The sequence below is a fragment of the Protomyctophum bolini genome, assembly GCF_963924005.1.
Source record: "Protomyctophum bolini genome assembly, chromosome: 24".
NCBI classification, from domain to species: domain Eukaryota; kingdom Metazoa; phylum Chordata; class Actinopteri; order Myctophiformes; family Myctophidae; genus Protomyctophum; species Protomyctophum bolini.
The window spans coordinates 9738573-9755804 of NC_137885.1; the positions used below are offsets into that span (position 1 = coordinate 9738573).

The window sequence follows — 17232 nt, forward strand, 5'->3', positions numbered from 1 at the left end:
GTTGGCAGAGGAAGTGTAGCGCCCAGGATTACATTAGACAATTGGCACTGGGTGAAAAAGAAAAACTGGGTTACAAAATCGTGGGATAAAAAAATATTAAAAAAAAAGTTTGTGTGTCGTCCCCGTGCTTGGTAGGATAGGATGTGGCAAAGATGACTCATTTAATTTAAAGAGTTACAACATTCTGGTTGTAAATAGCAACAATAGCACAATGTCACTATATATGTATCGTGAGCTTGTCCTTGTTTTCCCTGAATTTCTCCTATAATAGATGGCCAAAATAGGGATGCCAGGTTACAGGTAGAAACTGGTTAAAGCTACTGTACCTTCTGTTCGATATAGTGACTAACCTACAGTCTAATGACGACCATGCACGCAGACAGACCGTGGCCATTTGCTCTCTTTTTTTTTGAGTGGCGCTCCTATGCAAAGCTTTGTGTGTAATGTGTCTGTATGAGCAAGGAATGTGACGTATTGTATGATGATAAGAGCGCCACTCACTTCACACGAGTGTGAACTTTGTTACTTAGGCTTTTTCTTGACCACAATGTTAAAATATATCAATGTATAGATTATTATTTTTGACAATAGACTGCTGCTATAGGTTCCTGGCTTACTCTGAGCATTTGATATATTATATCTCTGCTGTCGGGAGGAAACCACGTACCTAACTCCAAAATGTTCATTTTTCAGGAAATGAAAAATATACATTTTTCAGGAAATTAAGAAAACCTTATATTTTGAAAACAAAGCAATACTGCCTCGTCAAAGTTGGTGTTCTGACTTTATATATTGTCTGCTTTAGCAGACAGTTTGAGGGTCCAATGGAGTTAAGTGGTTTTGTCGAAAGCACTTTTTTCTACTTTCCATTGGTTCAATATTTTCGAAACAACACACATAAAGGGTGTTCAATAGCACTGATTCATGCAAAGAAAAATCTAAAACCTCTAAAATGTTGTTAGGCGGTTTCCTCCCGACAGCAACAAATTATGCATTTACCTTAATTGCTTATTGTAAGTCGCTCTGGATAAGTCTGATAAATGCCTAAGTAATACATTGTAAGATCTAGTGTTTCTAGTGTTCAGTATGTCGGCTTAAGTATATTACAATTTAGGATTTATTTTACTATCGCAGTAAATGGTATGAGTCTATAGTCAACAAATGGCAGGGCACATGTTCATGTGAAAAGAGTGCAAAGAAAACCAATTGGGATGTAGGATACCAGAAAAACCAATCAAACCTAACATCTGTCTAAATCACCTGCTATCTAAATCAGTGCTTTCCAAAGTGCGGTTTGGGGACCCCCAGGGGTCCATGAGGGGGTTCCAGGGGCTCCCCAGCTAAATTATTCTAGTTAGGAACATAGGAATATGTCTACAAGTTCATCATCTACAAGCTCACAATGCTATAGATAGCAGAGGTGGAATTGTATTTCTGTGGAAATTTACAGTGGGATTTAATCGTTTATTTGATAGCCTTCCTGAGCTGGAATTTGGCTTTTGTGCCCTCAAAAACATTGCATCACCAAAGGCCAATTAATTGGCCTTTCCCCTAAAATGATGACACAGGATATGTGGGCAGTGGGCACCATGTAAATTGGCTGTTTTTGTGTTTTACCTGCTGGAAGCATAGAGTTCTAAGGCTGGAAGAGGCTCAGTCATTGAACTGCGACACTATATCGCCATCTAGAGGAATTCTGAGAGCACGACAGATACAGTCCAACGTCCACGTGATAACGGTGATTACTGCTCCACTCATGCAATATGCATATGGTTGGTTCCTATACAGAATACGAACACAAACAGAAGATACAACATGACAACCGCAAGATATTGAAGATAATCATGTGCAGCCAGGTGAGAAATGCCGAATGCGCGTTAAAATTTCACAATGGTTTAGATTTAGAATGATCCACAGCTGATCATAATGACCAGGCAGAGACCACATAAAAGTGAAACTTTGACGCAGGCCATTATTCGCCGGCAGAGAACCTTTTGCACAACATCGCCGGCATGCATGTTGGCTAACCCTGGAAATAATTTGGTATCAAAATCAAAATGTAAATTATAACCAATTTAGTCGGTATAGTAGGCCTAGGCTTAAATCTCTCTCTCTCTCTCTCTCTCTCTCTCCCCCTCTCTCTAATGATTAGCCAAATAATATTTGTACAGATCACTCAGTGACAGGGTTAAAGAGCATTACCACCCCCGTAAGGCTATTGGTGCAGTCCGTTCATTGACATAGTTCGCCTTATAGTTTGTAACATTGTAAAATATAAACATTGCCACGTACTTGCAGGCAGTCTATAATTCAGGACTGAACTGAGGTTTTCCTTGTACATTAAGTCATTGTTGTGTGTGTGTGCCACTGCCAGCCACTTCAGTTCAAGGTCCAGATGAGTTCTTCGCGGTGTTCTGCTGGGTCTCCCAGGGAGACATTGGAGCTGGTGGCGTCCCGGCTGGGCTGCAGGACCACCTCGGTGGAGGTGGCCCACTATCTGGACCAAGAGGACGAGCTGAAACACCTGAGGGAAGAGTTCCTGCTGCCCAAAGTCGCAGACCTGCCTCCATGTGAGTTAACATTACACACGAACTATAATACACAGAAGGTCAGTGGTTCTGGTTATCAAACTTTTAATTTCAAGGACCTCCATAACTCTGAGAGTCTACCAAGTACCAAATGGAACCAAATACACTCTCAGAGTTGTAGACATGTAAGAGTCCATTTAGAACGCCCTCAAGGAACCCAGGGGGTCCTCAGACCCCACTTTGAGAACCACTCACTGCACTATTTCCAGTGTGAGTGAACCATGCAAATCATCTCATAATATAGGCCAAATTGAAAGTTTGGTAGTGACCATTGGTTTCCCACGATAATATTGATACCGTAAGTCATAATAAATTACTATCTGCATTTTTGCATGGGAGTAGGTTTTTTGTTTACATAACTGTCATTAAGCACAGTAGGCTAGTATACAATACAATACAATACAATACAATACAATACAATACAATACAATACAATACAATACAAAGCATATAGCTTCATACGAAACTATAAACATGTAGGAAGACAAGTAACATTCTCACATTCCCCCAGCTAAATGATTGATAGTTAATTATTCACATATTCAGTGTAGGAATTCTGGACTAAATTTGCACAAACAAATCATGTCTATCAATCAATACACCTGTTGATTTAGGTCCCAGAGGTTTAAAATATAAATTAGGAAATGCAAATTAATCAAAGTGCCAAAATTGCATTATGAAATTGGTTGCCCTTCACATTAAAGAGGTTGAGGTTTTTGAATACAAATCTTGCCCGGTTGTGTATTTGGGGACCTATAAATAATCCAATATTCACAAATAACATGCTGTATGGATGCTGTATAAATTGTCATTCCTGAAAACATATTTTACAAACCCCTCGTACTGTCTCTTGTCTGTACAGCTGATCTCTCTCTTGTCGACGGCACTGAAGAATGCATCTATTTTGTGGGAAACTCGTTGGGACTTCAGCCCAAAAAGGCCAAGCGATACCTGGATGAAGAGCTGGAGAAATGGGCTAAAACGTATGCTATGTTAAATTGTATGTGTAGAGATAATGGCAAAGTTTAACTATCAATCATTTAGCTGGGGAATGTGGGATTTACTAGTCTTATTTTTCGTTGTACTTATGACACAATATGTTACAATGACAATAAAGATCTATTCTATTCTAATTATTATATACTAATATATGAATATCATATAAGGGTGCTGAAAAAGGGCTGGAAAATATATCAATATCATATATCTACAAGCTCACAACACGTCACGAGAGGATATGTTGTGAGCCCGTAGACAAATAGTATCATAACAACAATTTTGATGATGAGGTATTTGGTCAAAAAAAAAATCGTTTCTGATTATGTTGTTGTGTATGTCCAGGCGTGTCCATGCTCATTATTGTTGTCATATTTACAGGGGTTGCCATGGTCATGTTCAGGGCTCTCGGCCGTGGGCCTGGGCCGAGAACAACATAGAGGAACTCATGGCCAATGTCGTTGGTGAGAACAAGCTCTTTTTATCCCCCTTAAAAACAGTCGACTCGTCTTTACATGTCTTCATGCATTGACTCAGACAGTAGGAAAGCTGAGAGGTTCTGGTGGGATCAGTGAGTCTTATGTCCAATAAGAACCTGGCATACCTTTTCTGGGCATGTCATTGTAATTGCCCATTTTCAAAACATTTCATAGATCTAAAAAACATATATATCCAAAATGTGACACGTTGTGAGCATGTAAAGTGGCAATTTTCACTATTTGTCATACGATGACTCTTGGGGAGGCAGAGGCTCCGGAGGTATAGCGGCTCCTTTGGAGTCAGAAGGTTCCTGGTTCGATCCCCAGCTTCCCCTGTTAGTATGGACTTGTCCTTGAGTAGCCTGGGCAGCATGCCTTTTCAGATTTATGAACCGGTCGGGAGCGGATGATATCGTTACGTCATGTTGTAATAGTCATTCGTTTTTTATAGTCATCAGGCCAGAACCCTCTAAACCAGAACATCCTATACCCTCAAACCGGAAGAATAATATCTTCCCAATAAAAGCGTGACTCGCACTACGCCGCATCAAGGCTTTTATTGAGAAGGTATTATCTGAGACGGCACCTGTCAGTGGGGGGTGTTGAATGCCAGGAGTAGGATGGAGTCGGTATGACCTACTCCTGACAAACTGGAATTGAATCTGTAACCTTACTTTACCTCATCACCTTAATCTACAATTGATATGGGTGAACGTTATGATTACATCATGCTTTTCTAGATTTTACTCTCTCTCTATGTGAAGATTGTTTTGAGCAGCCTGAAAAGAAATGCACTGCTGATACGGATGCTGTTTTTCACTACTGTCCTACATAGTATATGCTATGAACTGTACAGACTGGGAGCTGACCAGTACAACAATAACAGTCTTATGTTGGTCACTGGGGAGGTGCCCAGTACAACCACAGTCTTCTCCTTGGTCACTGGGAGCTGACCAGTACAACCACACAGTCTTCTGTTTGTCACTGGGGAGGTGCCCAGTACAACCACAGTCTTTTGTTGGTCACTTGGAGCTGCCCAGTGCAACCACAGTCTTCTGTTGGTCACTTGGAGCTGCCCAGTGCAACCACAGTCTTCTGTTGGTCACTTGGAGCTGCCTAGTGCAACCACAGTCTTCTGTTGGTCACTTGGAGCTGCCCAGTGCAACCACAGTCTTCTGTTGGTTACTTGGAGCTGCCCAGTGCAACCACAGTCTTCTGTTGGTCACTGGGAGCTGCCCAGTGCAACCACAGTCTTCTGTTGGTCACTGGGAGGTGCCCAGTACAACCACAGTCTTCTCCTGTGCCGACCAGCACAGTCTTGTCTACTGGGGTCGAGTTGGGTTTTTGAGGGAAAGCGACCACCCAGCTTTTTATAGCATGTGCTGGGTTTCAGGCCCCGTGATTTTTTATGTTACAAGCATGTGAACTCTGACCTTTAGGAATAAAGACCGTCACTATTAATTCCATTTATTTGTACGACTACGTCTTAACATAAAACCGGCTTTCTGAACACGAATGATCTTTTTCAGCCCTGGTTCACAATCACACACACCTGGGAGCTGACCAGTACAACCACAGGGGTACATGCTTTAGTTTAGACATACTATTGGTCCGACTGTCATTAGACCGACAACCTACCTGGAACCCTAACCGCAAGTCCGACCGTTGTTTCCGCATGTCGGTCCGTTGGTGTGTATAATCTGCGTGTGCATCCCCAACCACAGTTCTATTGTCTACTGTTGTACTGGTGGTTATTCACTTCAATTCTGGGAGCTGACCAGTACAATCAGTTATATACTGAGCAGTTGGTGGTTCATTGCCTTGCTCAAGGGCACTTGAGCTGTGTTGAGAGAGAGGTTATTTGCCAGTCCGGGAGATCAAATCAGGACACCTCTGACCAGAAGTGCACTCTTCTGAACTGTAGGCCAGGATAATATGATAAACAGATGTTGAACTGTCTAGTGCTCATGTTTGAGTGTTTTTTTTTAAAAATGTATCTGAAAAGTGCAGTATTTTCCTTCAGTGTTACTATTACTATAGTGCCATGCCCATTTGTTGCTTGCCTGCTGTTTGGTAATCGGTACTGGTGAACCGCATCTCTGATAGACTTCACACTCAACACTGCACTTCCTTGTCTTTTCAACAGTCCATACAAGTCCATACTTATTACTTACTTTATAGATGTTTTGAGTTAGGCAGCTTCCTTAGGCCGTTGAACTCTTGCATCCCGGTGTGTTTTGTAGAGTCCAAAGTGCAACAGAAGAATTCTCAGCATTTCGCTCCATTTCAACACAGGCATGCGTAGGGCTGTTACAACCGTCTCATTTTACCTTTACAATTAATTATCATTCACATAATTGTGATGAACGATATAATTGATATCAGTGTTTTTGACATTGAACACTGGAATGGAAACATAACATTTCTGTGTGCCTTTCAGGCTTTGTAAGTAAAAAATGCACAGGGCAGAAACCGGTATAACAAATGATTTAATTATACTTAGAAATGATTGACAATGACCGATACAAATAATATCAGAAAATCTACTACAATAATTGTGATCAGACAATTGTGTAATAATTGTTACTGCAGTAGTTATAGTTAGAGTTGTCGAACAGTTACAAGCGGTTGTGGAATTTTGAGAGAGAGTGCTGACATGAAAGCATGACACGAAAGAAAATAACTGAATTGTTATGTCTGTCTGTGTCTCTCTCGCTTTCTCTTTCTCTGTACATTACAGGGGCTAAAGCTGAAGAGGTGGCATTGATGAATGGTTTGACAGTTAATCTACACCTCCTACTAGTAAGATTTTGATCAAATCAAACCCACATAGGGAGTAGATTCAGTAAATGTCAGGTCCCTGTAGTCAATAGGAGGTCAAAAAGTATTTTCGGTTGAACCCCAGCTATGAATGTTTAAGGCACTTGTGATTGATTTAATTACAATTAATATAGGTAGCTTGGCTTTTAATGTTTTATTCCTTAAAGGGAAATTTAGCTGTGTATTTCTCGACAAGTAATAATGATGTAGTCACCCTTTAGTATTGTTGGGGTTATTTGTCATAAGTGAAATCCTTCCTCTGCATTTTGCCATCCTAACTATTAGTCGCAGTGGCTGCCATTAATACGGCACCCGGGGAGCAGTTAGGTTAGGGTTTAAATGCCTTGTCCAGGGACACTTTGACACATACGAGTGACACATACATTTCCCAGGAGACACCTCTACCCACCCAATCAGGCACACACTTCCACAGTTAGCTAAACATCACACCCGTGCGAACTGAGCGGTGCAACTATACTTTGGTGCCTCACATCAGCACAATTTAATTTAGGTTGAAAATCAGCTAAATGTCCCTTTTAAAAAAAATATGTAATGTATTCATTCTTCCCTATCAATTACTCACCCCTTGAATAATGTGACGTCATGAGGATATTTGGATACAAGACAGTAGGGTTGAGAGCTGGGTTGGAATAAATAAAATAATATATAGATATACTATATTCACCAAGTATTTATCTTCTTCGTTTTTGGATTCTTCATCCACGTAAAGGAATGTGAAAAAAAAAACTAAAATTCGACCTGAATTCAAGGCTTCACAGGGTGAGTAATTGATAGGAGAAAAAAAGATATGATATATTTTTAATTGAAGTACTTCTTTAACTGAGATGCCACATAATTCCCTTGCAGCTTTCCTTTTACAAACCTACAGAAAAACGCTACAAAATCCTCCTGGAGGACAAGGCATTCCCGTCGGACCACGTGAGTAATCCAGCCATCAGTTAACCACTCGAACCTCATAATAGGCATTCTGTGAAAATAGCTGATCTACAACCTCACAATGTGAGCTTGAACATTTGTTTATGAGTCGCGATATCCCATTTTCTTATGTTTCCAAAATAGAATAAGCTAATTATCATTAATAATAATAAAAACATCTGATATGTTTCAAAAGAATTGAATGAATGAATTTCTCTCTAAAGAATTAATGATCAGCATTATTTCAAATATACAATCTATGACTCACTGTAACAGGGTAATATATCAACAGTGTTTTGCTCTGGGAGTAATAATCCTCTCCTCTCCTCTCTCTCTCAGTATGCCGTGGAGTCTCAGATCACGTTGAGGGGCTTGGACCCCAAGGAGAGCATGGTGCTGGTCTCTCCCAGGCCGGTAGGTCTGACATCCCTTTTCCACCGGGGGTTGAACCGGTTCCGTTCTTTTTTCCTGCTTAATTTTGAACCAAATTAATTTGTTCAGATCCTTAAAAGTTGGAAAAAGAACTGGAACTTGGTCCACCCACTTGGACTGCCAGATCAATCTGAGAGTGATACTGTTAACACGAAATCCCAAACAACCTGGTTTCACCAGGCTCATCAACGCTGCAGAGAAAAGCCTGCTTTTTAATCCCAATAGACCCTTTGGAAAATCCCACCCCAAATGCGATTGTCCAATGCTATCTTAACAACCGTTGCTAAGCATATTATATCAATTCATATCCGGATCGTTAGTTAAAGTTGATTGAGTTGGCATGCGTCTCCAATGAATGCCTCTATAATTTCCCTGTGTTTTTAGTTTATTATAAAAATGTCCAGTGCATAGCCTGCTGCAGGCCTCGTTGACTAGATTCCGAAGACATTTTGACTGAAGCGTTTGCACCTGAAATGATCGGATATTTTCACGTGGAAAATCCGTCATATAACATGCAAGTCAATGGGCAAGAAGCAAAGCTTGACCGACCTTGGTCTGGCAGAGTAGAGTGAGTGGGTGGGTGGAGGTTAGCGAAGGGTCTATTAACTGGTGTGAACTGGTCTAGAGTAGAGCCCACCTACTAAATCTGTGATATTTAGTCAAGTCACTGGAAACAATGCCCAAATATTGAGTCCCACACAGATATACAGATGACAGAGGTACAGTAACATACTGGACTCCCGGCCTGGTGGATATGTATTGTGTGCACATGAACCTCTGAAGGTTTTTGTTTTATCATTCATTTTTCTTTTTAATTGTGTGTCAGGGGGAGGAGACCCTGAGAACAGAGGACATTCTGGAGGTGATCGACAGGGAGGGCGATTCCATCGCTGTGGTGATGTTCAGTGGGGTTCAGTACTACACCGGACAGCTGTTTGACCTGGCTGCTATCACCCAGGCTGGACACAGGAAGGTAGACTACTGTTAGCCTACTAAACACAACATAACCTACTATTAACCTACTAAACCTACTGATAACATACTCTACTGTGCTATCACCCAGGCTGGACACTGTTTATTGAAACAGTGTCATGCTTCAATTTAACACTGAGGTGCCCGCAGTGTAGGGCTGTATTTTGCGTGTCTTAAGTACCAGGTCTTATTCCCTAACTTGAGTAAACTAAAGACCTGGAGGCGTGGTCAATGCCATTTGGCTATTCTGAGTGGACAAAGAGCATTGATCACGCCTCCAGGTCTTTAGTTTACTCAAGTTAGGGAATAAGACCTGGTACTTAAGACACGCAAAATACAGCCCTTTAGGTGCCCACTTTTTCCTACACCCTGGCCTTTTGCAATGTGAAATGCAAAAGTCAATACTCCTCTTACACTTTGCTTCTGTCTTGTCATATGGGCCGTGTGAAATTGAAGCCCCATAGCTCTTTTCAACTTAAGTTCCAACTGATATGCTTTTATTGTGATGGCAAACGTTTCTGAACGTCTCACATCCTGCATACTTCCGCGTGCTTGATTGTGCGAGCGCATGTACAATATATGTGTGTGTGTGCATCGACCATTACTTTGAATCCTTTCCTCCCTTAACCCATTCTGACCGGGCACCCATTTTGGTGTTTAGCATCATGTTATGCTTTACCTATTGAAAAATAGCAGATCTACAAGCTCGTAGCGCGCCACCGAGTGGCGCGCTACGAGCTTGTAGGTCTGCTATTTTTGAAAAATCAAAGAACGACTGACATTTTTAGAATCTGATCTCAGGTCAGAATGGGTTAATCAGACCAGTGTGTGTCCAGTGGAAACCTCGTATGAATCTGATCTCAGGTCAGAATGGGTTAACATCTCTCCTCCCCAGGGTTGTTATGTAGGGTTTGACTGTGCTCATGCTGTGGGGAACGCTGAACTCAAGCTACATGACTGGGGAGTGGACTTCGCCTGCTGGTGTTCTTATAAGGTCAGTGTCCTAAAATAAATCCTCTCCTTGAATCATGATTCATGATGCAACTCAAAACCCATAGAAGTTGGTACACTTTGGGCTCCATTTTTGTCTCATCTTCCTAAAGCCACTATTTGGGGATTTAGGAGTGGGGAAAGGGTTACCTGTCTAAATCCCTTAAACACCTCCGTTATCCGTTATATTATGCATAGGTGTGGTTTGGGTGTTACACAATTGGACCAATCACCAGTCCACGTCCCATTGCCTTATAGATCCCTTATGCGTTGCCCGTTAGTGCTATATTGCTTCATAGCCTCAGCCCGTTGCTGCCTCACTTGTGCTGCACCCCCCGCCCCCCGTGTCGTTCTTTTTTTTTTTCCACACGCAAAGAGCCAAGAACACTCGTCTTTTCAATGAGTCACAACTCGCTCAAATCTAGCCCATTTTTCAAAGTTCTATGTAAACTACGAAATTAGGGCTTTCATTTGGTATATAGATCGTGCATGTAGATCGTCTCTACAGAACGGTATGAAGCGAAAAGGAAAGTTTGGCAAGTCGGATTAAACCATTTTGCTGCGCTGGTGATGAACTGAAAAGCAAATGGAATCGCGGCACAAGCCGCACAAGCCGCACAATGGCTGGCAGGCTGGCACAAATAACTTCTTTAACTATACAATTATATAAACACAATGGACACAAGGAAGATAGCGGGTGATGCTGGACGAAAATACCATTAAGGGACAGAGTAATTTTCAGGCAGCGGCTGAATTGCGGGCCACGCTGCGGGTAAAGTCGGAGACAAAATTGGAGCCCTTTGTCTCTGGAATCCTGTGATCAAGACTGTGATCAAGACTCGGCTTCCAAACATACGGGATGGGCCAATTTTTGCCCAAGAATAACAGATCATGAATCACACATCAAACATACCTCTAATTGCCTTGAAAAATGTCTTACAAAAACACACCATATCGAACCCAACATCCAATCACTCCAATTATGGAATCACATTTTGAAGGGGGCCGGTTCTAAAAATGGCTTCTAAAACGTAACCTACAGTAAGGTTTTCTGAAAACCTTCAAATGCTTATTAAAAAAAGAAAATCACATCATAAAAATGTATTGTGTTGCTATATAAGACACAGAGGTAGCTCCCGGCATGAAAGGTAAAACAACGTATAGGTTACGCCAGGTCTATCCTGCTCATAGGGGGCATCAGAAATGCAAACTGTCTGCCATACAAACTAGTAGTGTGCAGATAGTGTTTAAGTGGTTAAGCACACAGATAGCATACTGTGTATACCTTTGCACAAACGGAAGATACACGAGTCATGACTGAGACAGAGTTAGTAAACATATGAAGAGGGACAGATAGGAAACGTAGCAGATGGCGGTTGCAGTTTAACTGTGACGTCCTGTTTGTGGGCCATGCTCCGGGCTCCATATTCGTCACCGCTAAACCCCTTATCCCTAAACTTCTTTGCCTTTTTTTTTTACTATTTTGAAAAACATTTTTGAATAGTTCAACTAGCCAATTTACATTGACACGTTGTGAGCTTGTAGACTGGCCATTTTCATTTAAAAAATGTTTAGCAAAATAGTAAAAAAAAAGCAAAGAAGTTTAGGGATTTAAGTTAAGGGGTTTAGCGGTGACGGAAATGGAGCCCGCTGTGTCCTGATAAATGGAAGCACATGGTGTCACAACCACATCTATGGCCAAGTGACGGAATGTGGATATTTGATACTAGCCTATATGTTTTAAAAGAAAACTTAACCTGTTTTTTATGAAGGTTATTTTTTTAGGTGCGCTAGCCACTCCTATGTAGCCTGGTTTCCAGCCCATAGACCCCGCCCACTCGACTGAAGCTCTCAGAGTCTGACAATCAGGCTAACTCCTATGTCCATCTTTGAGGGTTTGTGTACTGTAAACACGACAAACATTGTCTTAACACAAACATTAGGCTCTATCGTCCATGCTAGACCCCTTTATCCCTACACTACATCGACACGTTGTGAGCTTGTAGATTGGCTATTTTAACTATTCAAAAATGATTTTCAAAATAGTAAAAAAGGCCAAGTAGTTTAGGGATAAGAGGTTTAGCATGCACGAAAATAGAGCCCATTGAATGCCATTGAATGCCATTGAGCTTTGAGCGTAAACACAAACATTGAAGACAAAAGTGAGGACGCACATTGGGATTAACCAGAATGAGATGATGTATGGTGACATATGATGATAAGAGTGCCCCTCACTCACTTCACACGGGTGTGATTTTTATTTTACTATTTCGTATTTCATTATAGTTTTATTATTACACTTGTTAAAGTGAGTTGTGTTTGTTGTATTTTGCAGTATGTGAACTCTGGCGCGGGAGGCCTTGCGGGCGCATTCATTCACGAGAAGCACGCACACACAGCCAAACCAGCGTGAGTGACTAATCTACTACTAGTAACTATTACTGCATCATGTCACACAGCTTCATTTGAAGCACGAGCGCAGTCTGTAGTTTTCAGTGTAATTTAATCTATTATTGTTTTGTCAGCCTCACCCGAATTGACATTAAATGGATTTGTTCGTTTTCTCACAAGCTGAACTAATGCACACAACCAAATAAATCCATTGTTTTCAACCTTCCCAATTTCAAGGATCCCCATTAGTGATTTGATACCCCCCCGACCCACGCCCCCCCCCGGCCCTGTCTCTGAGACCCTAATCTATACAGCGAATGTGTGTATTGCACACTCAGAGTTAAATTAACCTACCGGTATACACTCAGTTCAATTAACCTATACACTCAGAGTTACAGAACCATTAGGGTCCATTTGGTTGCTATCAATGAGTTAGCTGGGGACCCCCTTGAATCCCCTCAACGACCCCTTGGGATTCCCCGGACGCACTGCACTGCTGTAATTAATATTTTATGGTGTCATACAGTACGAATACACGATACATACAATATACTATCATGTAATGTCCCACTTATGGATATAAATATTAAAATAGCACTACTGATGTTCTCATCCAGTCTCTTAGGATGGTGGGGGCATGATCTCAAAACTCGTTTCCAGATGAATAATGGTAAGGAATACATAATTGTTTTCCATTTCCACTGATATTTAAGACAAAACATCCTGGTAGCCACCAAGGAATTTCTTTACAGAAGGAAGAGACGGTGCGGACGCCGGTCGATACGCCATGACACTGTCATGGACGCTTTCATGGGTGGCAAACCTCGCACCGGAAGCCGGCTGGACCAGCTCATGAACAAATGCTATTTATGAACGATTTATGAACATATAATCGGTTCAGGAATATAAAAGAAGATATATCACAGGTTGTGCACAGTACATCATTTTATTGAGGCTATAAACAGCGGCAGGTATCGTTTCTATCTCGGAGATAACGCCAGATTCGGTTGCCAGACAGTAAAAAAAACATACTTTGTTCCCCTTAGATACCTTCTTTGTTCTGACCTGACGAAGACGCGACTGATACATCGAAACGTTACTTTATTACTTGCACCCTGATAATAAAATAAGGGCTTGAATTGACTGAGTTGCTCCAGTGCCTCCTTTGAGTCCTTTCCTCCTGTAACCTGAGTTATAGCAGTAAATGTGACCTGTGGTCGCAACTACTACCATTGTGTGTCTCAGAGGTGGGCCTTTTTAAGAAGGCAAGAACAATGACTACAACTGTATTTCCAGTGAGATGAAGGATGTAGTTTCTATCACCTTGGAATACTCATCGATGTCATTGGTTGGTAGGCAGGTTGCTGACGTGAATGGCGCCATCTTATAATGAGCATTGGCGATGACTAATTGTACGAAGACACCTTTGAAAATGGGTGAAATGCTTCTTTTAACGCCACAGGCATATACATTTAAAAGCATGTTGGATAGAGGGGATGCGCGTGACATCATACCCGGAAGTAGGAACGCCTATAGTACTGAGTGGCAAAAAACTACTTTCTGGCGTTGACAGCCCTTAAATCCAAACAGAAAATTCCTATCTGATTGCATTAAACGACGCTAAACTCACTTTTCCACTCACTTTGCCACTCGATTTGCCACTCACTTTATGCATGCCCTCTATAAGTTCCACTGCATTAACATTTGTATATTTGTTTACCTGTCCTAAGTGATGGATCTTCAGCCTGGCATCAGTGGCTACAGGCTGTCAAACCAACCCATCCTGCTGGTCTGTCCCCTGCAAGCCAGTCTAGAGGTACGTACGTACCTGTACCTTGATCTACAGGCTTCCTACTCAGTCTACTCGGGATTTTGTGAACACCCCAGATAGTTTTTAAGTTGCTTGATTCAGTATTTTCTTTGATATTATTTTGATTGAGTAGATGATAAAATGATGATAAACATCTGGCCTGAATGAAAGTGGAAACAATGCGGAACAGACAAACTGGTATTATTAGTCACAACATCTTGGACGCACCGAACAGCCTATCATATTGTAGACTGGACCGAGCCGAACGAGACTTTATTCGGGTGTCCTAGTGAAGTATGCATTTGGCTTTAACCCTCTAAGACCCAGCGTTGCTTTTTAGCAACAATTTTATTTTAATTAATTACTAAATTATTATAATTTTTTTCTGTTATTTTTTCACCTAAACGTCATCAGTGATGTTCATTGCAATGCCATTTCAATGCCATTGGTCATGATATCTGCATATAAATACCCCCCACAGAGGCTGAAATTCACACTAATTAAAAATGTCTGGACTCTGTGCGATTTTGAATTTCTTTTAGACTTTTGACCTATACCCTAATAAAAGTAGGTACAATAATTGTAATATATGTTTTTTTGTGATCATTAGAATGTCTAGAACATGTTTTATTCATTATTGTGAAAGATATCCCCCAAATGTAAATTATTAATTTATTATATTATTATATAATTATTATAGATTTTTCATCAATTTATTTTATTCAATTTAATTTTTTAACATATTTTTTAGTCTTAGTCCTAGTAGTACAAAGTAGTAGTAAGGTTGAAATCAATTTTTTGCAAGTAGAAATGAATGCAGGTCTTAGAGGGTCAAACTCATAGATTAATCAGCCTATCTACAAGTTCACACGTTATGTTTATGTTCCGCTCCCCCCCAGGTGTTTGCGATGACCAGCATGTCTGCGCTGAGGAGGAAGTCCGTTCTGTTGACGGGTTACATGGAGCACCTGATCCAGTGTTACTACGGCCAGCCTCACCGGGGGGCCACCTCGGACCCCCTGCAGAGGGGCGGGGCCACCGTGAGAATCATCACCCCCTCGGACCCCCTGCAGAGGGGCTGCCAGCTCTCTCTGTCCTTCTCGGTGCCGATCAGAGATGTCTTCGACCAGCTGGAGAAGAGAGGAGTCGCTGTGAGTAGGGCTGTCGCCGTTACAAATTTAAGATGGGCGATTAGTTGTCAGCACACGAACAATTAACGCTGATTAACGCTTTTTTTTTTTGTTGCATTGAACATTGGAACGTTACAATTTCTATTTCTGTTTGCCTTTTAGGCCTCGTAATCACGGATTGCACAAAGACACAAAATCTTTTCTTTCCAAATGTTTTTTACAAAATAGCTTGAGTTCTGCTATTTCTGCTATTTTTGAACAGCTCTTAGAATGAATTTAGAATATATATTTATTGAGCATAATTGAGCATAGTTTGGCGTCAGGTCTCTATTCATTCCCTGTGGTATGGGTTATATTTTAGTTAAGTTATACGCCAAATAGAATGACAGTAAATTCATTAAGACTAGAAACAGAGCCTACAGGTGGATGCTGGGGAGGCGGTGGGATTCGCAAAGCAGGTTAGCAGGTTAGCAAGCAAGGCAGGGAGACAGCAGCAGCAGCAGCAGTGACGCATGTCAGCACAGCAGGAGAGAAGCCAGGAAGGAGCAGGTAGGCAGAGAAGTTTAAATAGCCGCTCTGGTCAGGCAAAGAGTGGATGTGACTATACTCACCTGATCAGGTAGTGTTTGTTGAATGCCTTCTTCACTTACATAATTTTTACATACAATGTACATAATTTTGCAGTGAGATTGCTCCCATTTGGTGAAGTAAAAAGTTACCAAAACTTTACCAATGACAGAATTTGACCGTCTTACATGGTTTCCATAGTGAACTGACCTAATGAAGAATTAGTTTGATTGAAAGGTCAAAGTTCAGAGAAATGTACAAGCGATGAGTTGCCCTTAAATCACGGCTCCTCCAAAATTCGAATTGGTCTTCGTCACTAAATTGTTTGTTGAATGTTTAATGGACCACAATAAATAAGCCTTTGGCTTCTCGTGTGTCTCGTCCATTTGGGGTGCTTTTTGACCCTGTTGCACAGCTGTGTGGACTGCTGTTCTAGTTCCTGCTGTTTGTCCCGCTTGTTCCACAGTGTGACATGAGAGAGCCCAACGTACTGCGGGTGGCTCCGGTTCCTCTGTACAACTCCTTCAGTGACGTCCATCGCTTCATTGAGGTCCTGGGAGCTGCGCTCGCTGCCACCGGCCAACAGCAGCACAAATAAACGGCATGGCCACGTTCAGCATCAGTATTCGGACTTTCGCAGGAAAATAGCAGGTCCACAAGCTCACAACGCAACGTGTTGAGCTTGTGCAAGCTCACAACTCAACGTGTTGAGCTTATGCATCAGCTATTTTCACCGAAGATATTTAATGCAAGAGCAAAAACTGAAAATATCATATAATAATATTATTGAGCCCTGGGGTATTTCGGTCAACCAAGTATAGTATTTTAAGTGGTTCATAATGTTTGGTTTAAACTGTAGCTCTTGGAAATGCATCATTATAAGAGTTTACTTTGTAATGTAATTCATTTAAAAATGTTACTGCACAGATTTGGAAATGGAACAGCATTATTTATGGATAACTTCTCATTACAGTGTTATTTAAAAAAAAAAACATTACTGAATACAACGTTATTTTAATCAGTCTGTATGTTAGATTATTTAAATTAAATCGTAACTAGTACGTGTGCAGTGCTACATGATGGTGTTACATGATGGTGTCGCATCTACAAGCTCATAATGC

The 17232-nt window shown here is 41.3% G+C and overlaps 1 protein-coding gene across 1 annotated transcript; it reads left to right on the forward strand.

The window, feature by feature from the left end:
* Positions 1–1844: 1844 nt before the first annotated feature.
* On the forward strand, positions 1845–16709 carry kynu (kynureninase; the record flags this gene model as incomplete). The annotated part of the gene is made up of 14 exons (XM_080758512.1): positions 1845–1856; positions 2375–2570; positions 3451–3571; positions 3966–4048; positions 6804–6865; positions 7751–7822; positions 8159–8233; positions 9078–9224; positions 10119–10217; positions 12549–12622; positions 13222–13274; positions 14335–14420; positions 15314–15565; positions 16578–16709. 14 exons carry the CDS (start codon positions 1845–1847, stop codon positions 16707–16709), a joined length of 1464 nt encoding a protein of 487 aa, XP_080614638.1.
* Positions 16710–17232: the final 523 nt, after the last annotated feature.